The sequence below is a fragment of the Strix uralensis genome, chromosome 2, assembly GCF_047716275.1.
Source record: "Strix uralensis isolate ZFMK-TIS-50842 chromosome 2, bStrUra1, whole genome shotgun sequence".
In the NCBI taxonomy this organism is placed as follows: Eukaryota; Metazoa; Chordata; class Aves; order Strigiformes; family Strigidae; genus Strix; species Strix uralensis.
This window is the reverse complement of record NC_133973.1, coordinates 65,538,135-65,562,250: the sequence shown is the minus strand read 5'-3', so window position 1 is coordinate 65,562,250 and position 24,116 is coordinate 65,538,135. Positions and strand designations below refer to the sequence as shown.

Sequence of the window (24,116 nt, the reverse complement as noted above, 5' to 3'; positions counted from 1 at the left end):
CCAAGAACAACCGGCACCTGAAACTCAGAGCCCTTCACCAAATAGTTAATTCTCAGGGGAATGAGCCACTCATCACTTCTTTCATAAACAAACAAATAAATAAAAGATACAAGGATTTGATCTGTTTAATACACATTCTCTGAAAACCAGAGTGCAGACTAAACATAGTAATCTGATGATTACAAATTATTCAGTCCTATAAACAAAGCATGACAATTGATGACAATGTGGTATCATATATCATAAATGCAGAGCATCCTCTCTCATCTAAAACAAATAGTTTGGAGTATTTCAAACCCATAACAAATATATTTAATGCAGATCACTGTGAAACAATGTGTGTTTCTCTGTTTCTAATGGCGTGTACAAAAGCCAGCCAAGAGCTTTTTGTGTTTTATGCATTATATTCATTTATGCTGCCAATTCTACTTACTATTCTAGTACTCTGATTTCAAAAATCAAGATTTAATGTATTTCAAGGAACGCTTGATGCATGTGCGTCTTAAAATTATAGGAGATGGTTTATAAAGTAAATTATGAGACCTTTATACAGTTCCTGAGTTTCAGGTAGATTTTCATCTCGCTAGTTAAAGTATTGATCACAACCCTTATATTCTATAGGTAGCTTGTTATGCGAAGCAAATCAGCTGCCATTGTTACCGATGCTGAAAATCTCCCTGAGTAACCCGTGATAGGTTTATTACATAGGAAGCTTTGATCCTCAGGACTCAACTAAGATATTCAGAGTTCTTATAAAGGTGTCTTAGAGTCTGTGATACAAATTCAGATGTCTGCCGTCAAACGACTCCTATTCAGCAAACCCGTATGAGCCACCTTTGAAAGTGAAACAGCAAGATGACACCATTCATAGCTAGACTTTTGGAGAGGTCTTTGTGCTCCCCTGTCTTTCAGTACCTGACAACTCGTTCCAGGCCGTATCAAAGTTGCATAACAGAATTTGTAAAAAGCTACGCAGAAGGGTTTAATGTGTTGAGAACAAATAACTTCTTTGTTGATATCCACTGCCAGATCAAAGAGATGGAGGGTAATAGTCCCAGGACTGCATTACCTTCAGTTACACCAGGGAACAAAAGAATGAAATAAAACAGTGAAAGCCATCAGAGGACAATAAAAAAGGAAAATACTAACAAGTTTGAAGGATTCAACGTCCTGAAACATGAATAAAAGCCACAGAAATAAATTCATCAAGATCACATAACAAGGGAAGCATGTGGTTTCATAGCTCAAAGGCTTTCCAACTGTACTCCTGTTTTCTGTACGTGTTGTTATAATTTGGGGTGCCACAAGACCTTCCAGTTTTTACAGGGACAGAGCGCTGGCTCTGCCACTTGAAAAATGCAGATTTGTTGTACTTGACCTAGATGAAAATGTCTGTGAGCTATAGCAGTATTAGAGATTTTCTTTCCATTTAGGTTCCATTTAAAATGAAATGGGGCTACATTGAACATTTCTTCCTCTAGAGATAAAATAACCTGTTTTTAAGTAGAGGATCACCTCATCTGTTGAAAAAAATAAAAATAGAAATCCAAGAGGCAGCTCGCCTTTTTGAAGCTTTCCAATGAAAGTTTTGGAAATCAAACCCAAACCAAACCTAAGGGCAACTTAACCTTTCTGAGAAAATTCAGAAACCCCTCTCTTGCAGCACAATACTGGTTTTGGTCCACAGTCCAGTAAATATTAAACTCTACTCTCACTATCCATTTCTCTCTTTTATTTCCCCTCACTGTATTGTGTATTGCATGTGTGCAAATGCTGGTGCATACAGGATTTCAAATAATTTTTTGGCAGTAAGGCAGTTGGGAGAGCAGTTCTTGAGGCACCAGCCAGGGCTTTGCAGTCCATACACCAGTCATGCCTCTGTGGCCCTGAACTGTTATAAAGTGACTTGTGGCTCATTTTCTGTGTTAAAAAGAAAACTGTGACAGTAAAAAGCAGTTACAGCTCTTGAGCAACATGACCAATAGTTGTGGTCTCTACAGTTTTGTATTTCTATGTTTTGTAAGTGGCACTCCATTAGCCTTTAGCTGTGTCGGAGAGCTCAATGCAAACAGCTGGGAGCTGGCAAATGTCTGCTTTACTGGAAGGACAAGCAAACTCTTTCAAAGACAGAAAATCTGGAAAAGCTGAGGCCAATTTTTCTTTCTACTTTCTCTCTGTATTTCACTGTTACTTGTAACAGTGACAGGCAGAAAGAAAATCAGAAAGCATTGTGACTTTCAGATGCAATATCCCCTTTAAAAGGGGATAACCTGAGAATATATGGAAAGAAGAGAAAAGTGAAAGCCAAAAGAGAAAGGACTAAGATCATTTTAAGTCAAGCTTTTGTCCTCCAAGCCTGAGGGACCAGTGTGGCTTCAATCTAAAAATATTAACTAGTAGCAAACGACTACTTGGGAGCTACCTTCCCCAAACCTGGGACATTTATTCTCCTGCTTCTGGTCTTGCGATTGCCCAAACAGTAGGGTGCTGGCATGGACCCCCCAGGAAAGCAGGGACAAGTGCTGGGCAGCTGCCACTCCTTGGGGCAGATGGTTTTGCAGATGTGGAGGTATCCTGACTTCTGGAGGTACGTCCTCTGCAATGCAGCACAGCAGTGCCTGGTTTCTGCTTAGCTGGCCAAAGGGCTTTCTGTCCCCCACCAAAGAGGACTGATATGGGCCTGTGGTGAATTGATGGGAAAATAAATCTTCGGTGGGATTTGGGAAAGAGAGGACAGGAAAAATAAGGAAGGTATTTGTCTACTCTACAACTTTCTACATTTGCTGAATTTATTGATTCCCATATTAAGGCTACAGTTGATAAGATTTGACATCTGCTTTGTTGTTTGGGGAATTTTCAGGAAACTTTTGCAGAGGATTTTTGTATGGTGTATTCATACATATATATATGTATGCCTTGATATATACATGGTGTCATGTACATTCTTAATTGGAAGAAACTTACATGTCTGAGCCCTAAAATAGTGCAGCACTGACATTTTATTTGAAATTTTATGTGTCCTATTAACTCTGTAAAACCTTTAGAGAGTACTATTTTCAGTGGTTTTGCAGTGAGTGTGTTTCTATCAGTCTGTCAGTGACCAGAGTATGGCTGGATTTTTCTTTTGACTTTAAGGAATGCTGAGAGCACAATAAAACTCTGCTGAGATTTTTGTTGCATCTTGGAGAATTGTGCTATTTATCAATTTCCATGTGGATTTTAAGAGAATCCACCTGAGCTGACCAGAGGAATCAAGGGGTTGATTTAAAGATGCAGATGCATAGAATAGTTCATCACATTGGTAAAACTTTGGGTATCCAGAAGTAAATTATATCCCACTTGGGCAAATAGGTGCCCAGGTCATAACTGCCATGACCAGAATATGTTTTTGCAGTGTTATCAAGGAGACTGAGCAGTCATTCTCAAACAAATGCATGTGGTTTGAGAGTATGGTAAGGTACTCTGTTTCTTACATATAATAGACTTTTTTTAAACTCCCGATCCTGATCCATATTTTCCATGAAACAATTGTATTTTGGTTCATGGAAAGCACTACAAGGAATCAAGGAAAGCACTACAATGTAAGTGTCTCAGGCCAAAATTCATTCACTTTTAAGTCACGATCCAGAAAGGAAGGAAACACACATCAGCTCTGCCCAGGCAAGGTAGAAAAAGTGGTTTCTCTTTGGTTTTGCAAATACATTAACTCTGCTGCTTTATTGCTAGATGCTCACTGGTCTGCCCATGCTTCGGACCTGCTCCATCAAGGGTTCTTGATGACTGTTGCCCTCAAAAGCAATTGCAGTTAATGAATGAGGTTTATTTTGCTGGGGTGAAGACACTGTCAAAGCCAAAACTGTCAGATGTTGGTGACATCTTTGCACTAACAAAAGGCTTTAGTAGAAAGCCAAATGTTACTCTGGTCTCCCAATCATGGGGTTTTTTACCTGTTAAGTCTAGATCAGGTCTCAGTCTCTAAAATTGAGAAGGCAGTTTTCAGCATTAGGATTAATGAGAGGTTGTTTCTCCCTAGGAAACATTTTTTTCATCTCTGTGTAAGAGCCTATAATGAGAAATAGTCCAGTGTTACCTTCTGGACATACAGGCTGCTGCTCAGTGTTCTGGGCTGTTGGCTGCCACATGAAGATCCTGTAACTCTCTTTTAGCCCTCTGTGAAAACCAGACCCTCTTTGGTCCTAATCTTTGAGTGAGGTACTGGGTAGAGCAACATCTTTGTTACCCATCATGACAGAAACCACCCTTGTTTCCTTTGTCCTGTCCTCAGCTTTGTTAACAGGAGTCACCCAGATTTTTAATAGCATTTCAGTGTTAATATCTTTTCTTTTGGCTTAGTAGAGATATTGCTCAGATGATGGTGTTTTATCAATATTGAATTCCTCATGGCAGGCTCCATTTCCTATAGCCTCCACCACCACCCAAAGGGTAGACTTTTCCCCATGAGCCATTTCTAAATGGATGCAAGTAGGCTTTAAGGAACACCTGATAGATGTTGCTCTTTCCATCAAACACTCATGTACAAGGGCTTTCTTCCATCAGGGGCCTTTTATGGGAGAGATTTCTGCAGAGTTCTGTACTGTAAAACCTTCTATCTGTAAGAGGTTTAACCCTTTCAGCATGATAGTTTGTAATCACATAACCTTTAGCTCAGTGGGAATGAATACCAATTATCATTTATAAACAGTTCCTCTCATTATGCGCCTATTTATGGCATCTTTTATAGCTTGCTAATTACAAGCACACAAAACAGAAATGTTTGGAGTTAAATAATGTAAACAGGGATGTAATTGATTTTCATGTTGAATAGTTTTTATTGATTTATTGTTAATTAACATTTTTAAAGGATCTCTTGGCAAAATAATCCATTTAATTTATTGAATATTATACTAGCTGATGGTAAATTCATATTAAAATGTCACAAAAAGATTAACAGTTCCATAATACTTGTTTTTCCAACTGTTGCTGCTATACAGTTGTTACATATTCTCCCCAAACAAACACAGACAATATATTAAATGCAATCAATTGGTCTCAGTCCAGGTCCTAGCAGACAAGTGTCCACATCACTAAAAATACCACATTCCAGTTGACACTAATTGGCCATCTGTGCAGCAAGGAGGACAGGCATCTAATGGGGAGAAAAGCTGATCTCTATCGCTCCCAGGGCAGGGTCCTTGCGGTGTCTGTTGAAGGACTGTGTGGGCTGAAAGGAGAAGCCCGTATCTTCACTAAAAAGCCTTTCCTGATGCAAAACCAAAAGACTCTGGTGTCCATAATGTAAACTTGCCAACAAATAGACCACTGTGTCAAGCACACAGTCAGTTAATATGTTCAGAGCATACATACAGTGCTTCAGAAAATGTAGTACGCTGAAGGCATTCATAGAGGTACCCACTGGCGTTTTCCAATTTTTGGGTGGGAAGAGGGACTGTGGAGTCCGTTCATGGGGTTGTTGACAGCATTTTGGTGAATGCCAGTTACCTTCAGCTCCTCTTAACTTCACTGAAAGCCAAGGTCACATACTCAGCACCTCCCAGGATCAAGCATGTAGCAAGGATTAAAATTGCAAGTTGCAATCTTCATTATTACCATCCCATTATATTTTTCAAATGGGTAGCAAGAGAGTGTAATCACATCGGACCCTATTTTTTCATTAGTGAAGAAAAACATTAATATACTGTGACATGGTATTGATTTGATACAGTCAATCTTTCCCAATAACAATAAACCCTTTATATTTTATTAATAGAACAATGCAGTTCTTCTCTATTACAGCTCCCTTTTATCGTTCTGGGTCACAGTGTAATTCTGGCATGTTTGGACTTTTATTTTTATGAATATAATGTAAAAGCCTGTAAAATTGCTCCACTGATCTGCCAGTAGGTTTCATTTGAGGCTCCTAAGCATCTTTTACTAGATGAAATGTTACCAGTGCAGCTCCAGTCATTGATTGTTTGATGGTCCTTAGGGGTGGCAAGGGTGAAGAGGTTTCAGAAGGGTTCTTGGCCTTTAATTCTCTTCATTTTTTTGTGGTGTGGACACTGAGACTTGGTCTCAGACCATCTCATCATTTTGAAGATGACCTCTCAACAGATGGCTGGACCCAGTACTACTAAATCCCCTCCAAACTGGGCTGTAGGTGCCTAAGCTCTAGTGAAGCTCCCAGCAGCCATCCAGACAGTGGCCCTTCAGCATCACCTCACTTCCTTACCCTGGCCTTTCCATACTTAGTTCAGGTCGGGTGCTGCATGCTCAAGAGGTTCTTCAAGCTCTGGGGCAAGCCACGGGCATGCACTGGAGGAGTTACACTGTAACCTCATCTCCCTGCTATTTAAAAAAATAAAACAACAATACGGTGAATGCCTTTACTTATACTTCCACGGTAAATCCATCTTCAACTAGATGTCAGCCTGAACCACAGAGGCAGGATCTTTTCTCTCACTCTGGCCCCTCAGGTCTGCATATAGGGCCATCACAGCCTAAGGCTGGCGGTACACTGCATATAAACTCCTCTGCAGTCTTTCTTCTTGAAAGCTCTGCTCTCCAAAAGCTGCTGCCCTACCTTGGTTGCGTGAGAGCTGCTGAGCAGACTCTTCTGAGTGAGTACCACTCATCGAGAGCAAAAAGTACTCTTGGCCAATTAGCATCTCCTTTCTAGTGTGCACGGCAAGTCTATCAGATCATTTGGTGTTTCTGTCTATCTACAGATATTTTTGATTCATCTTCTTCAATTAGCCAGAATATCTTCCTGTTCCTGGTACAAGACTGGGGCATCATGATATTCCAGTTGCAGTGAGACCCCCAATTAGTATAGCCAGATACTTTCATTAAAGCAAAGATTTTCATCACTTGCTCTTTATTCCTTTTTTTTTTTCCTTGAAATAACATCTTTGTTAACCTTTTTCCTCTTCCCTTTTAAACCAAGAACAATGTTGCAAGATCCCACGGTAGGAAAAATAATCCTCATAATAAATATGAAGGCTCCATTTCAAAAGAGAATGGGCTTATTAAGGGTAACAGTTTATTAACAGTCACTGTAAATTAGATGGATTTAATAACTTTAATTAGTGCAACACTTTCTGACACAGAGTTTGTGGAGAATTCAGCTGTTCATCCCCATCTCCCTCCTGTATGTCTCCACATCTAAGGAAGTAGCAGCAATTCCTCATAGTAAAAAAGAAGCAGTTCCTACTCACAGCAGTGCACAGTGCAGGAGAAAACTCCTGTATCAACAGACCATGGCCACTGGCACTCCAAATTAGCAGTAAGAAACAGCACGAGTGCAAAGTAAAGCTTTCAAATATCAGGAACAACAGAAAATCAAGCTTCTTCAGCAGTCTCTTCATTTTTTCTTCTTTGGCATGGCCCTACCCAGTTCAGCCTTGCTTGCCCACATCTTCAGAGAGAGACGAGGAGTCTTCTCTGTTTAAGGGCTATGAAGTGCCCAGCATTGCTAACACCCATTGGTGAAGTGAGGGGGACTACAGTATGCCATGGGTCCCTGAAGTCCAGCCCTGTTAAAGTAGATGGAAACATTGCTGGAAGGTCTCACATCACCCATCAAGATGGAAATGCCATTCATGTTAGAGAAAAAAAAAAAAAAGAGAAATACCATTTTTAATTCTGTTCTGGTCAGAAGTTTTTGCTACTCAGCCCTTTTCCTATGGGACATTTCAGTTTATCAGAACTGAAAATGTCTGCATCTGTGCTGATTTTGACCAAACCTACCTTCATTCTTGTTTGAAGAAGATATTTTCTTAATGTAAAAAATTACCAAATTTGAAGTCAAATATTTATTTTGTTTTAATGACTTCTTGATTTAGGCTATATCTTGTTCTGTAACTACAAATTTTATTTATATTCCTTAAAATTTGTTCTTAAAGTGTTTTGATCTGATTGAACTTTCATTTCTCAGCTGAACTGAAGAACACTTCTTAAAATTTCATTTTGAAGGTAATGATGTCACACAATTACATTTTTAATGGAAGGATAACCAATGGCATAAAATCTACATGTAGGTGCCTGCCCCCACCCCCAGTTCAGAATGAAAATATGTTCCAAAAGGTGGGCATTTCCTGAGGGACAAAAAAGTGAGTTTTCAACCAGCCCACCTTTCATGAGGTCCGAAATCCTGCCTTTTCTCTCCAGAGCAGTGTGGGTTCGGCACATCCATCCCATACAGAGCCTTTTGGAGGATGTAGCACATGTAAAGAAATCAACAGCAAGTTAAGCCCTGAATGTCTAAAAACCCTTCCTGGGCACCTGCAAATGACCTCTCCCCAAAAAATTCTTTACACAGCCTGGCTGTATTTCTACAGAAACCCCAGAAGTCACCTCTCTGGTCTCAGGCACGTCTCCCTGTTAAATTTCAACATTTTATTCCATGACTTGAAGGTATTAAGATCTCTTCAGAGAAATGATTGAAGGGAAACTTTGTTGAAGGCAATGGTTATCCACAACCCAACAGACAGAGGCTTCATGTATGAATAAGTAAAAAGATAAGGACTTTACTTATCTTCTTCATTCTCAAAGTTCCTCTCTAGCAAATGGATTGTATAGAAAATGTTATATATACATATGTGCATGCGTGTGTGTGTATCTCCATACTTTCATGGTCTTGTCTGGCAAAGAGGCATTTCTAATATGCTTTCAGATCAATGTCCATCAATGTAGGCTTTTCCCCTTTTTTCCTATTTTTTAAAATCATGGATTTAGGTTATTGTCTGCCAACATTTACTGCCTGAAGCGTCACTTTACGTCCCAGGGGAAATCCTGCAGCCCCGTGTTCAGCAATGCTGTGCAGTGCCTGTGCAGTGCAGGGGTGAGACCTGCCCTGGAGGCAGAGGTGACGCCTAAAGGGTGGCCGCGTGGTGGCCACTGCCATACTGCTGGTTGCAGATGACCTGCATTCAAGCGCTGACACAGCCAGCCTGGCTCCTGCCAAGTGGAAGAGGCTGAGTACATACTTCGGCCTTCTGGAGATCTTAATCATGCCTAATTTATACTGGAGTCAAAATCCAATAACTTCTGGAGACTTTGTAAAAACACTTAGCACAGTCCAAATAATAACACCACCAAAAGCTTGCACCATAAAAATCTCTTAGACTAAAATGGAAATAGATACTTGCAGAAGATTTTTCTTGCTTTCCTTAACACAAAGATTTGAAAGGAGGGAAAAGTATCACAGATAGGCAATTCCTTTCAGAGAGGTTTCTTTATATATCTCCATGTGAAAGCTCTTGGTAAGGGAAAAAAAATAAAGTAATGCTCTGAAATAAAAATTGTACAGATGTAGCTTTTTTTGAAATGACATACTGTTTCTCAAGAATTCGATGTAGCCTTTAGTCAGCCTTGTTTCTTACAGTTCTCTGTGCTTTGCATGGTAATTAGCTGCTCCTGTTATCAGCAGCGCGATGCTCCCGGCTATTTCTTCAGCAGCCACTGCCGTTATCCTCGGTGGCAGCTCCTCGCATCCTCCTGCCAGACTGTATGCCAGCCGCACGTGTGTGCATATGTTTGGCAGTCTTCAGGCTGCACTGACTGAAGAATGAAGGTAATGGGCACAGCATTGGAGGGGGAAGAGGCTGGAGCCCACTGCCCCTGATAGCTGCCTGAGACCTTCCAGTATTTTGCTGATGGTTCACTGGAGATTCAGTGAGGCGAGTTTGTTATGACAGATCGCAAAATGCAAAGTGAGGCAAATGAGCTGGGTTCATCAATGTCAGAATAAATACAGGGTAGCAGCTCATTGGCTTAGTTGGGAACAGCAGCCTCAAAACATTTATTTTGTTTTAATTTTCATTTTTTATTTTAAGTAATTAAAACATTTATTGCACAAATGTACTGTGGTGTGCGGGCTATTGAGAGGGTGGAGGGACTGCTTTGCTGGCACTGCAGATGTCAGCCTTACGCAGGTGCTGCATCGTGCAGCCAGCACCAGTGCAGTAGTATTTTGGTCAGACAAGTCCACTGATGCAAATAGCACATCGAGTGCTCTATGCTATTTGTTGCCTGCAGGTAATGCAGTCTCTTCTTTTAATTCAGATTCCAAGAAACATTTACTAACTTTTATTTTTTGATAATTAAAATATGGCCATGAAGTTAAATTCAGGTTGCCAGAATTTGCAGGCAGTGTGGGTTCCTCTATAATGTGAGTAGAGATGTAGTGAAGAGTTTTTCAAGTGAGAATGGGGAGTCTCTTCCTTACCAACATCTACAGACACTTTTCAGACATACCTTAGGTCCCATAATAACATTCTGCATTGTGTTATATGATATCATGACAAAAAAAAAAATACGGCCCCAGGCCATATGAAATTGAAATTGCTTGCTGTGTGTAGAACATGGTCTCTTAACTCACCCATCCTTATTCTAGAAAGTTTGATATCAACAGTAATGTAAGTATTCAAAGGAAAAAGAAATTAAGAAATTAATATTGGGCACTCAAAAGCTGAAGAACAAAGAGGAAAATATAGAAATAGAGAGGTTTTTTCCATTGTTTTCAGTTTTGTGTATCTTGTCTTTGGTTTTGTGTTTCCAGCCTTTATTTGCCTTTTGAAGGGCAGTGTGATGATATTGAGAGAGATGTGTAAAATTTTTTTACTCCCTGCCCAGAGATATGACGTGCTAGGGAGAAGAGCTGAAGTTTTAGTTCTGTGGTAATGGAAAGTGTAATTTCTAACTCATGAGTATTTGCAGACTTACTTCATTACACTTCTAGGAGGGATATTTAATTTTGTAACAGAAGCTTGTTTCTAAACCTAGTCTGAAATAGCCTATTGTCAAATTTACCTTCAGTAGTTTTGTCTTCACACAAAAATAGACAGCATCATTTTACTTTCATGTATTGTCACTTTACTTCAATGTATTGTATACAGCATAAGATGGTAGGTCATCTCATCCCTCCTTCTGTAAGATGGCAATGGACTCAAATAGCGAACTTGAGGTCAGGCAGTAAATTCTTTGCTCTGTAAACAAGGCATTCATGATGACGGCTTTACACTCTCCACTGTTCTTAATGGGATAAGAAGTCATAGGCTGAGGGTTGAGGAAGGAAAGGGAGAAAATGGAGGGAAACCCACAGAGAAAAGAGAAATAAAAATTAGCTAATATGAATTTTAAAATTCTTAAATATCCAGAGATTGTTGTGGTGTTTCTGTCTGTCTTGTTAGGTTCATTGGCAAAATGAACCCTCGCACTTGCACCCCTGCTACAGCAGCAGGAAGGTCACAGGTGGCGTTGTGTCCTCGGGGACAGGGCTGAGATCAGAACAGGGATATCTGCTCAGGGCTGCAGTTTCTCTTCAGCATCCATACATCAGATATGAGTACTACTCCAAAGCCTGACTTTATAGCATGCTTAGTTCCTTTCCCTCTGAAATCAGTGGGTAACTCCTGGTCAACTATAAAGCTGACGGACTGCATTGCACCAAAAAGAGTTAATATGATTCATTTGTTTAACAATCAAGGGCCATATTCAGCAAAGATTTAGCAGGAGTGCTGAAAATAAAGCACTTACGACTTTCTATGGATTGGCATGAAATAACAGCCCCCAAAAATTATGAAACATAAATTATTCCCTTGCATATGCATGGTTGTTATACTTCTGACCTTGGTTACAGCTGGTAGGCTACGAGTGGCTGCAGATCCAGACCTCCTCAGTCATGCAGCTCAGGCTGGGGAGCAGCAGTGATGGTCCAGGAGCAGGACTGGCACAAACTGGCTAGTGGGATCATTTGGGTCTGGTAGGCACAGATGTATCCATTTTTGAAAATGCCTTGTGATTTTTTGAGTGCCCAAATACAGATGTGGTAGAGAAATCTGATTTCCAGGTGAGAAGAGCTCAGCACTTTGGAAAATCAAATTGCTTTGATATTTCTCCAGGTGGGAACCTGAAAACTCAGAAACTCCAGGTGTTTTTGAGAGGCGAAGACCAAGCTCCCATCTCTGCTAGCTCTTTGAGGACAGTAATTAATCATAGTCATTTTGTTTCTATCCCCACTTCCCACACAGGAAGATCTCAAGCCCCAGTCTCCTGCTTCTTGACTTAGTTCTGTTATGCAAAAGGAAGAAAAACCTTTCTTTGGAGAACTGTCAGGGAATTTAGGGTGGCGAAGTAAATCCCCAGAAAACTTGCTTGATGCAGCAGCCACCTGTGTCGTGTGGAGAGCTGCAGGAGACAGGCACCCTCTCAGCACCAGTACCTCCATCTGTGGTGTGCCCTTTCTTCTCAGTTGTGCTGGGCAATGCAGCTGTGGTCAGGAGCCAGTCAGGAAAGGGGGGAATAAGTATGGCAGTCTGGTGTCTCATCATTGCTGGCAGAAGTTTGGGTCCTAATGAAGTTGGGCACGTGGGTAAGGCACCAGCTGGATGGTTCCTGTAGAAGGATAGCTGCTCTGCCAAATCTCTGATTTACCCTCTCTGGAATGGAAGCCATACCATTCAGAAGAGCTGAATTCCTCTGTGCCCTCAGTCCCAGGGTCAGCATTTTAGGAAATTGTAGCCTTCTGAGGACTGCTGTGCTGCCTAGCCCGTGCTCAGTGTTGCCACCTGTGTTGCAGTCTCTGCAGCTCTCCCCTCAGCATCACAGGTGCATCGTCAGGCTGTACATCGGTCAGGCTTCACATGGTCAGTGTCACTGCAGGCTTTCCTGCGCAAAGGCTGTGGCGAGATGTTATTTATTTAATATAAATAAAATGCACATATTGGATCTATGTACATGCAATAACTGTTTTGCTTATGCTTACTCATATGCAGTATAGACAAAACAGCAGGAACCGCACCCAAAAATGGTATAAACAAAATCCTATGAATTTATACAAATACGTGGCAATCATATGTAAACACTGCAAATATTACATCTTCCTGTGGTGCTGATGGGGAATAATTTGAGAATTTTAGCAGTGCAACTTTTCAGATGCTGGAAAGACTTGGCCTCATTTCGAAACTGTAATAGAGGTTGGAATATATTTCATGTGACAACCATGTCCTCAAACCAGCTATTTGTTATTTCTTTTAAAAACACAAACAAACTATTTTCTCATTTTGTTTACAGGACAGTGGAACAGGAGATAACAGCTGCATTGAAGAAATATTGCGGGTAGGAATCCTTAAAAAAACATTTTTTTCCAGTGCTTTTTGTTTACTCTAAAAAGACAAGGGAATAACAAGAATATTGCAACTACTGCTGTTAAAAATATTACTCTTTTAGATTGTCATCTTTCTAAGGAAAAAGTAGGCAAAATTATTTCCTCATGAAAAATAATTGAAAAAATCTGTGAAAACAACCTTTCAGAGCCTCTGGATTTCACTGCTACTTTGTGCCAATACGGCTGACCTTCATGCATGCAGAAGCAGATAATGGGGTAAATTATAAACTGAAATGTACAATGATGTTTCAGGTTTACAAACCATGCAAAGTGCATGTTTCCATTAATCATGACTGTCAAAAATCTTAATTTTGAAGGGAGGTCTAGGAAGGTCATTTTCCACCTGGATTTAATTAGAATCCATTATGTAATGTCATTATGTCCATTATGTCCATTATATAATGACAATGTGCAAAATCTGTAGTTATTTCCATAGTTCATTATTATTTCTTGTATTTTAGTAATTTCTAGTTTATTTTTATGGAGCAAATTAATACACATCCAGACAGATCTTGGCTTGAATCAACTTTGATATTGATTATTTTCTGAGGCAAATTTATAAACAATGAAACATTTCCATATATTTTAACTCCTGGGGGGTTTTTGGTTCTTTTTTTAAACTGATAATTCAATAATTCACAATGCTTATAAATCTGATATAATAGTGAGTGAAACACCAAACAAGGTAGATGGAATGGTAAATTCCATTACTGTGTGCGCTTCCACCTCTTGGATATCCAGTACCCAAATATTTCAGATTGTTTATAAACTACAAGGCTATAAATATTCGGTTTAGAGATTAGTAGTGCATTAAGCCTGTTGTTTCTAGAGGCATTTCTCCATTCTCCCGGAATATGTTAAATACAGCTTTTAATACTTAAACTGGACAAAGAGTTTATCAAAGGGTGATGATGATGTATTGCTTATGACTTCACTGGCAGAGCTTTTACTTAGCTAACATTTACAAAGTAGGCTTTTGTAGAACTGAACCGCATATTCAACAAGCCTTAGCCTCAAGTCCCTGCTGTTTTGTTACAAATTAGTAGCAGATACCATGAATTCATGATGAGATGTGAGACTCATTCACCCCTTTTTTATGCAAGGCTTTTAAAATGAGCAGTCGAGAAAGCTGGTCTTCCTCCTTAGGTTGTGCAATTTGACTTGTGCAATTAGGCAAAAAATGTAGGAGAGACATGGTTTCTTCCACTCAGAGGAACATGGATGTGCAAGAGACCCCAGCTGAGAAGAAAAATGAACTATATGACTAGGGATGGTAAGGTGCATCTCCAAACCAGTTTTTTTTTCCCTTGGGAACGTTCCTCAACAAATATTTTTGTGAAGCCTCATGTTGAAGCATTCAGGACATCCTTGGATGTATAAGACCCTTTTGTTCCTGAGGATTCAGTCACAAATTCTTTCACTTTGCTTAAAAACTGAATAAAACAACCCACGGCTCAAAAGCCACACTTCTCATCAGTGTCTTGCTATCTGCTGAGGCTTAGCATGGCTAACATAGAGAGCATGCTGTTTTCATCCCCTATCTCTTGTCCTCATATGAATATTCAGTCATCATGGGTAACCTCTACAATCCGCCCATCCTCCAGGTCTGCAATCCAGATATCACTTTCTATTCTAAATTTCCTTGTGTCTCTGTGTTTAAGAGTACATGTAAATCTTGCAGATTGTTATTCTATAGCACTTCTAGCTGAAGCTCTTTATTCACAGAGGTATAAGCCTCAGGTCCAAATTCTCATTACACACCTTGATTGCTGCAACATCCTTTCCTTGGTTTTGACAAATGCAATGTTACCCACCTCCATTCATGCTGCTGCACAGATCATTTTCCTAGCTTGACATTTTGCCCAAAGACATTTGTCTTTACATCTCACCACTGTCATCTCCTCTATCACATCAAGTACAGCTGTTTGTCTCTGATTTTAAGGCCTCAAGTCTAACAGTCCATGCTAACATATTAGCTCCCACTTTAGCTTACCTGGTGATGCCAGCCTCTGTCACAATGTTCCTAAGTTTTAACTCAATTCCTCCCATGCTTCCCACCAGATCTGGGAAGAGCCTTGAACACTTTCCCAATTAGCTCCATACCTACCTTCAGATCCTCTCTTAAGAGCCTCCTTTTTCACAAGGACTGTGGAAAAACAGTGGTGAGGTCAGGACTATACAACTCTTTCTCCTGCTTGAATGTTGTTGTTGCTCTTGTCCCTTGTAGTGCCTGGTCAGGTCAGATATATCCATCTGCTCTCTTTTGTCTTGAAAAGTGAATTTTCTGTGTCAGGGAACTGCTATGTAGTGCAAAAGCAGTGCTTCGGTACTCTTGCAATACAAATCCAGATCAGCAGTGGTGGTTGTTACTCATAATTAGTGAAAACAGCAACAGTACTAATGTGCCATTGCTACTCACTTTGTAAATTAGTGGCATCCAGACTTTTCCAGCCCTCTCCATGCCCTCTTTTTGTCCTGAACAGATCCATTCAGTTTTAATACAGATTTTCTGGTTTTCTGAAACAGACTCTTTATAAGGAACATCATTTCCATGTTTTTTTGGAGGTGCTATTCATATAGTAAAACCAAAGTTTAGCTTCTTTTTGGACAGAAAATATGCAGTTCCCGTATGGATGCCCAAAGGCAGACAATGAAAAGCCACAGGAGCTGCAATCCTTGTGTTCCCCTCAGAAAAGATGGCTGGTGCAGTGAAATGTGTTTATTGTAGGAAGGGCCACTTTCACCTATGGAGCAGCAGCAAAAGGAAGAAGATGCTTAAAATGTATCTGTTTAAGGAACATTGTACCCTATTTTATCTGTCTCTTGCACAACACAAAGGAGAAAACATCCTCTCTTTCTAGATAGTGTTCCCTGCAAAGTCAGGCTGTGGCTTTTGCAAGGCATAGGTCCTTTCATAGCATGTCCGTGTGTCTGCAGTCAAGACAAATGGCAGTAGAAAGTGTGCCCCAAGTCTGCTTCCCTGTGTTTCCTTCCCCCAGCAGGTGAAAGGAGGAGAGTGCTGGTTTGTGCACTGATCTTGTCACCCTCTGGTTTCAGGGCATGGCCAGAGCTAACATCTGGACCTGGGCTGCAAAATCAGTTTAGGTATAGCTTTAAAATCACCAAATCTTAGTCTGCACTAACTGTGACAAGAATTTATAGTCTTTGTGCTGTCTGGTGCAACGCAGGGTGCCACAGCTTAAGTCTAGCCTTTTTTGATGTTGTTTTACCAAATGTATCAGAGCTCTGTAGACTTTGTAAATCGTGCATGAAAACTGCAGCTTCCAGAGAAGGCCCCCAAGAACTGAGGCGCAGAACAGCTTCCAGTCCTGAAGGAGGTTGATTAACAAGACAGTAACCCTGTCGAGATCGGAGCTGTTGTAAGGACTCCTGCTGAGTTTATAATCACTCCAGGAATCCTGAACCTCATCTAACCCCATGCACTAATTTATAGCAACTTCTTCAAAGTGTAGTGACTTCTCTGTCCAGCTGCAGGCATGCACGTCAAGGATAGAGAAACTTCTAAGAGAACCTTCAATGTAAATGACTCCAGTATGACCAAGTTACAGATGTAATGTCAAATCAAGAGAGAAAAGCCTCATTACTTGTCAGTAGCTGTAAAAGGCAATTCCTTGTAAGCTTTTGCATTGTTGGTGGAAGACATGGTAGAAAACTTTGAAGTGGAAAATAAGAGTTAAGACCACACAAATACCCTTTATTCCACCGTGCCCAGAGCAGTTGCTACCTGAGTTCCTGAGACACTGCCAAAGCCAACCTATTCACTTCTTCACTAAAACACAGGCTTGCTGAGTGAGACTAGTAATTTTGGCCGATTTCTATTTGATTTTATTAGTGTGTGGAACTGTGTATTTTGTTGAGTGGTGGGGTTTGGAGTAAATATTTATTTTGCTGTAGTACCTGCAAAAGTGGAGGCAGCAAGAGTCCTGCCTCTCCATTAAGTTAACTGTTGCAACCAGTATCGGATGCATTCTGAGTATATTTGCTGTGGATTTAAGGAGAAAGGGAGTGTGTCGAGTGCAGGCAGTTCTTGGTTTTTAAGATAAGTGGTTGGAGATTGATCTGGCTATTCTTACAGTCTTAGCTGCGATGTCCTAGAGTTGCGGTAGCTTTGTTGAAAGGAAATGCACAGGCAAGCTGAGCTTTTAATTATTGAAGATGTTCTTTGTGAATTCCCTGGGTTTTTTGTGTTGACATGAGAGGTGTTGTTGAACTGGGGAGAAACAGATGCAGTTTGAGTGTTTGGCCTGCAAACAGTGTTTGGCTGCAGGATGCGGAGACAGTGGGAAGCTGGTGGAGCAACAGGAATGCAGAGAAAAGGCTGAAGGAAAACCAAGCACAGCCAGTTAACATGGAAGAAGCCACCTCCTTTGGGATGGCGTGGAGCAGTGGGGAGGCAGGATGGGGTGTGGGGTGGAGGACAGATAAGTTTATTTCAAGGGCAATAGAAAAAGCAGTTGCGGAGGCAGTGAAAGGACTGAAACTCTAGCTGTGAGCATCCCTCGTCATGAAGGACAATTCTGCTTGGTGCCAGAAGGCTCCTGCTCAGGGGTGAGCACCCACAGGTGCCCTTGCAAATAGGTTGTGACTCCCCATGGCCACAGGACATCCACTTATGAAAACATGACATTTTAAGTGTGATGGCTTTGATGAGTAAATTACTTGAATCTCTCTACCCTCTGAAACTAATCAGAGTATGTAAAGCACAGTACTTCTTATGTGAGCAACATAAAAAACTGAATGAAGACAGAATCTAATTCTGTATTTTTCGCCTTCCCCACTTGGGATCCCTTGGCTCATTAGCAGGCTTGCTAATTCTTTAGCAGAAAGCATTAAGGATCAACCCATCAAATATTCAGAGCTTTTTTTCAAACCTGAACAGCCATATGTGCCGTGAGATCAGCTGCACTCTATCAGCTGATTGAATTAAAACAAGAGCAGAGGTAAATTAGAAACTGTCTGCACAAGACAAATCCTGTGAAAACATGAAATCCTACCAAACACACTGTCACTGTGAATAAGCATCACAGTCAGTGAAGCACGTGTCAATGCTTAGAGGGGAGAAAAATCAGTTTCTTAGAGGTAGGTTGTTAGTTCAACAACTGTGAACTGCTGCCTTGTAAATGTTAATGACTGTAAGATCCCACTGGCTGCAGTTAAGCTCCTGGTGGAGTCGGACATGTGAAGAATTACAGAACACAAATATGGTAATCAGCAATATATTTCTAAACACTCCTCTTGCTTTCCAAAGCAGAGGGAAAAGCCTACAGGTGGAATGAGACCCACTTTGCTGCACGGTGCTAGTGCAATAGCTACCTCTGTACTAGCAGAGCATTTTATTGCAGTCTCGCTGCTGGAAAGAAATTGCTGGGCAACTTCGGGAGGGAGGTGAGAAGGCCGCCCTCAGCACGGCACCTTCATGGGGAAATTCGGGTTGGCTTTTGTGACTGAGCCCAGTGGGAAACTCCTGGAAAAGTTTCAGGAGGAACACAGCAACTTCAGGCAAAAGAGACGCAGTGGGGGAGAGAGAAGGTATGGAGACTTAGAAGCAGCACCAGTTTGCTGACACTACCTTTCTTGCTCAGTCTCATTGAATACAGAAGTACTCCAAAGTGTCAGAGTCATATTAAAAATGTATCAGATGCATAAAATATCATTTGTTTTCATTGCAATCTTTCAGGAGAACTTACACAGCACGGCTTTGCTTTTAGTATCCTAAATTTCAGAGCAATTAAAGCATTATTTTGGCTGATGTATACTGTTCATTGCATTTCTTCAGTATTCTTTTTGTCTTTCTTACTCAAATAAATGAAAAAGCATACCCAAGAGTGTTTGGAAAATGTGTCATTTCACCCAAGGCACTAAATCCCAGAAACATTGATACATAGTTCAAGCCATCTAATCCAACCTCCAATACTCACCTATTAACATTGCCCCTCTTACCCACACCGTGACATCCAGCTCATTTGTACAGTATCTTTTCTACAGCAGTCGCTGCCTGCAGTGATTTACCTAGGTCAGCTTTCCTCCAGCCAGCCTGGGTACAGCTAGTGGTGTGGATGGCAGCACCACGGAGCTTCAGCAAGCTCTGCCTGGACCTTTTCCAGCTTCTCAGTGAGAATTAGTAGTCCATACGATACTTTGTGACGCTACAGCAAAATTAGCAGCAGTACCAGAGCTAGGTAAAGATATTTTGGCTTTGTCCATGTAATCTGCAATGACTACAGAAGAGGCACACCTGTGTACATCATCATCCCCTTGACTCCTCACACCTTGGCAGCTTTCAGGATACACCGTCTGTATGTGGTGCCTTGGACTTTCTCTGTGTGTCCACTGCAGCCAGGGTCTCTTTATTACTTCTTTCTGCACCCAAAGGCTGCGGGGGGGTTTCCTCACTTTTCACAGTTTTTGTCCCTTTTGGGGCTTTCTCAGATCATCAGAGTCTCTCTCCAGGTGATCTGTTACTTCTTGTCAGCTCATCTGAACAGAAACTGCTCCTGGTTTGGGCACCACGCATGGCACATCCTTTTACTGCCCACATTGTGGTTTTCCACTGTCAATAACCTTTCACAGCCAATGTGTTAAACCCAGATATGTAAACATTGCTTCCCTGGCCTGTAAGATATAGAGTCAGAGGTACAGAGCACCATGTAAAATGTCACTAAAATACTATACTAACAGTGATAATGTCAACCAACCATTAATTAGTTGTACATCAAACCCCCCCCCCAAAATTGTCACACTTGGATTTTTGCTGCTGTCACTGTTGTTGTTGAAAACAGTGTCTCAAAGGAGTTTGAGGTTTGAAATATGCTGTATATTTAAACCTTGAACTTAATAAATCTCAGTGTCAGTGAAAAACTATCACCTTAAAAAGGCAAAAACTATAAATATTTTAGTGGAAATAGGAGATCAAGCTAAAAACTCTTATGGTGGGAATAAGACTTACAACAAATGCCACCCAAAGGTAATCTGCCTTTCAGTCTTCCAGGTCTCGATGCAGGACATAGAGGCACTTTCTGTGGCATTAGCCAGCCATGTGCTAGGGCACTGACATTTTAAAATACAGCAAAATCTGATCTGTTTTGAATCGAATAGGGTGGTACAGAGGAAAGAGACCTGTATTGTTTTTAGAACATGAGTGGCCGATGTGTGAAGGCTTTGTGTTAGAAAAAGGCAGGCCAGTATAAAAGAGATGGTGGAACACTATTGTGCTGATGTGGTGGAATTAATTTTCAAAATTGCTGTTTTGTAGTGAGTGTATACACCCTGTTATTTGACAAAGCAATAGAGAGTCCAGAATGAATTATCCAGCTTCTCTGCTATATAGAAATAATACAGTAAAATACTAACTAATTTTTCCCTCTGTTTAGAGTGTTTCACAGAGCTGGAAAAGAGGCACAATCACCATCTTGTTCCAATACAGAGAGATGATTCCTTCTTATTAATGGCAAAGGGCCAGATAGATCCTCATTTTGTATATCCCTGCCACAGCTCCTCTGAGGCCAACAGAGTTATGCATATTAATACCAGAAAGGATCTGTGCTATCAGTCCTAATGAAAGAAGAATAAAATTTGGGTAATAGCAGGTATCCACACTGCTGGGAGCCTGTGGTCTGATGTCTTCAGCTGCCACCTTTAGAGAACAACCTACTTTCTACCCCCTCAGTAAGATTTACTCAAAACGAAGTGAGACCACCAAGGAGGTGTGACTTGAGATGACAGCATTCTCCAGTAAACTCTACGGTGACAATGGTTTCTTTCTTGATTAAATGGGCATTAGGGAAGCAGATTCATCAGACACTGCAACTAGATGCTGTTATATGATGTATTTTTTGCCCAAGTTAACGTTCCCGTTTTCTTCACCATGTTTCCAGGGATGGCTGTACAGTAGGAGAGGGAGAGACAGAGGGCTTCCCGTCATGTGTGTGTCTTCCCGTAGACTGCAGCTGTGACTGCAGAGCCAGGCAATCATTGCTCCACAGTCCCCAATGCCGAAGGACACAGCCCTGGTTTGGCCTGCGAGCCTGCAGAGTGACAGACCTACTGCCATCCCCATCTCAAGATGTGTCTCTGAAAACCTGCATTAGATCGAGTTGTGGGTTTCAGTGGCTGACTTCACACATGTACTTCGATTGTGCGCCTTTTCCTGTCTCCTACACTAATATTTTCAGTAGACATGCTCTTACATCTAGGAAAATCCTCTGCAGTGCCTGATTATCCACAACCGGAGATGATCAGCGGGAACTCTCCCACCACTGTCACATTTTGGTCTGACCCAGGAAGCGTGAGCTCTATGTTTATGTCTGAGAGAGACAGCTTTCCTCATCTGGAAGCTGAGACAAATATTCTTTTGTTAATCTTATTTAATCATATTTAGGAGCAACACATGAGTTAGCAGTTAGCTTCACTTGGCAGAAAGACTTCAAGGAAATTGTGGGAAAAAAGAGGAGTCTGCTAAAAGGAAATTAAATCGCTTTCAAAAATATTCCATTGCCAGATCTATACTAATAAGTAATATGGACTAATAACTGTTCTCTTACCCTGAGGCCAATCAGCATAGCATGGCTTGTGCCCAAAGAGCTAAACTCTCTTACAGACACAAAGCAGAGTGGCCTCACCCACGCTGCCTGTTGGGAGAGGGCCCTGGACATGCAGCGATTTTCTGTGCAAGAGTTGGCCCCTGTCAAAACCGTGCTGCTGTCAGTGATTTAATGATATGCACAGTTGTGGGCCAGCACTCAGGTATGTGGTCCTGTTGGTGTGTTAGGAGAGGTGTGGTCTAACTTTTCTATACGATGCACTGGGCTTCCTACTGCCTTGTGCAAAAACTCAAAGACCTTGGAGAACATAGTACTAGCCACACTGCAAAAGTTGTGATTGAAAATCTAGCATTTTTTATTCTATATATTTTGGCATGGTTTTGCCAGTGTAGTTCGTTGCCCTTTGGATATATTGGGTTGGGTTTTTTTCTTTGAAAATGTGAAAGGTAAAAACTGTTTCTGAAGGAAAGACAAGAACATACAGTCTGCAGGATGCAAAGTGCTGTTAATAGAATATTTCAAGAGAGACTGACTGAATACTGATCAGGTTTTCACCAAGCAAAATGCCATTGGATCTGTCCTTTGTGATTAGTGCTAAATGCCATTTACTGTGTGTGGTGCATTGTGTCATTCTTAGAGTTATTTTGGATTTAGTAGCTTAGGAAGTAAAATGCTGTCAGGTGTGTTTCAAAAGTGAGGTACTTAGGAAAGACCCCATTATTATTATGTACAGGTTATTGATGTTGCCTTAAATGATGGGATTCTGACTCAGTCGTCCAAACAGTACCCCTGTACAGGTTATCATGAAGATGGTGATAAACTGACCCATTCCTGACAGTTTCTGAAAACTTAATTTTTGCCAACAGAATTAATTTAATTAAAAATATATATTCTTTCCAATAATATTGACTACAGCCAGACATAAAATGGCTTACATACAAACTTCAGCTAAAAAACGTGCAATTTTATATAGAAATTGCAAGCCTGTCACTTTACCCTGGCGAGAAAAAAAAGTTATTCAGAGTAACGACAATAGCTTGGTGGGAGAGAAAGTGGGCCTCATGCAGTAAAAAAGTTTCTCTCCAGCTGTGTGGGCTTTCCACAAGCTTTTTTTCGTTAATATTATCAAGTTATTTGTTATTTACTCATGAATGCTGAATAAATACCAAGAAAATTCAAGACATTATTAATTTTCCTAGCATTGCATGTACGCATATGTAATGGTTCATTATAGCCCTGAGTTTTCAACATATTCCAGTGTAAATGAGAAGAGCCCAATTAAAAAAAATGTAGACCCTGATCCAACCTTTGTTGACTTCAGATCCTGATGTTGAATTGAGCACCAAAAGAGAAAATTATGCCTATTAAATTGAGTAAACATTTTCTTCATTTATCTGGGTGGCTTTTTTCTGTCAGTGAAAACTGTTTTTTTGCTAAAAATGCCAACCCTTAGAAACTTAATGAGTATTAATGAAAAGCTGGAATAATTTAGCATGGGCAAAAAGAGGGTAATTTTCCTTAGACATTTCGTTAGTATGAACTGAATCCTAAAATGCCTATTCTCCTTGTGGTTTGTCAGAATAATTCTCATTATAGTCAATAGGAACCAGGTATATATGCATCAATAGCAGAACAGACTGCTAAATATAGTTGCTGCCACGGCAGCTGGTTCCCTCTCTTGTTCATCTGATGGGGAAGCTGGAAGCTGCAGCAGCCTCACAGTATAAGAAAGACGATACTTGAAGAAATTTTTTTCCTGGGAACAGGGGCATGAGCTTGATTTCATGCTTCCAGGCACTTCAGACTTTTCACAAGCAGATGGACAGTCTTCAGCCTGCTGTGTTTGGGCCCACCACACAGAGCCAATGGGTGTCCAAGCTTCCCTTAGCCTAAGCAGGCTACCCAAATTTGCCGTATGCATCATGCTCTCCAGGCTATGTGACCACTGCAGGTTCTGCAGTTGTTCCAAAAAAATAAGATGGTTGGGTCTTTTCCCCATTAGCTGGAGAAGCAGCGTACATCTCTAGTCAAAACAATAAAAGATCTGCACACTTTGCCTCGTCTAAATTTCCCTGGTTTTTTGCTGTCACTCCTCAGCTCCCTTGCATCTGAAGATGACATTTCCACCTTGTCTTCCAGGCTCAGCCTGGCTTTCCCTCCCCTCCCAGGCAGCAGCATCTTTCATCCTCCCTGGTGTCTCCCTGCTCAGAGAGCTGCCCCGGGGCTCTCTTCTCCTAAACAAGCTGCCTTTATCTCTGGGCCCTTGGAGTCTCACAGGAGTCACCTAGGCTCTGTGATTTTTTTTTTTTTTTTTTTTAAGACCCAAGATTAGTTTCTGATATCTTTTCTCTCTTTTCTGGGATTTTCTGCTATCCAAATTTAGACCCCTG

General features: G+C 40.9%; 1 protein-coding gene across 2 annotated transcripts in view; it reads left to right on the top strand.

Annotated features, from left to right (window-relative positions):
• The window catches only part of AFF3 (ALF transcription elongation factor 3), a 335,959-nt gene that overhangs the window by 143,141 nt on the left and 168,702 nt on the right, over positions 1-24,116 (top strand). For both annotated transcript variants that reach the window (XM_074859046.1, XM_074859045.1), the window contains exon 4: positions 13,072-13,116. In XM_074859046.1, the coding sequence (XP_074715147.1) occupies positions 13,072-13,116 (45 nt within the window). The remainder of the gene's footprint in view (positions 1-13,071; positions 13,117-24,116) is intronic.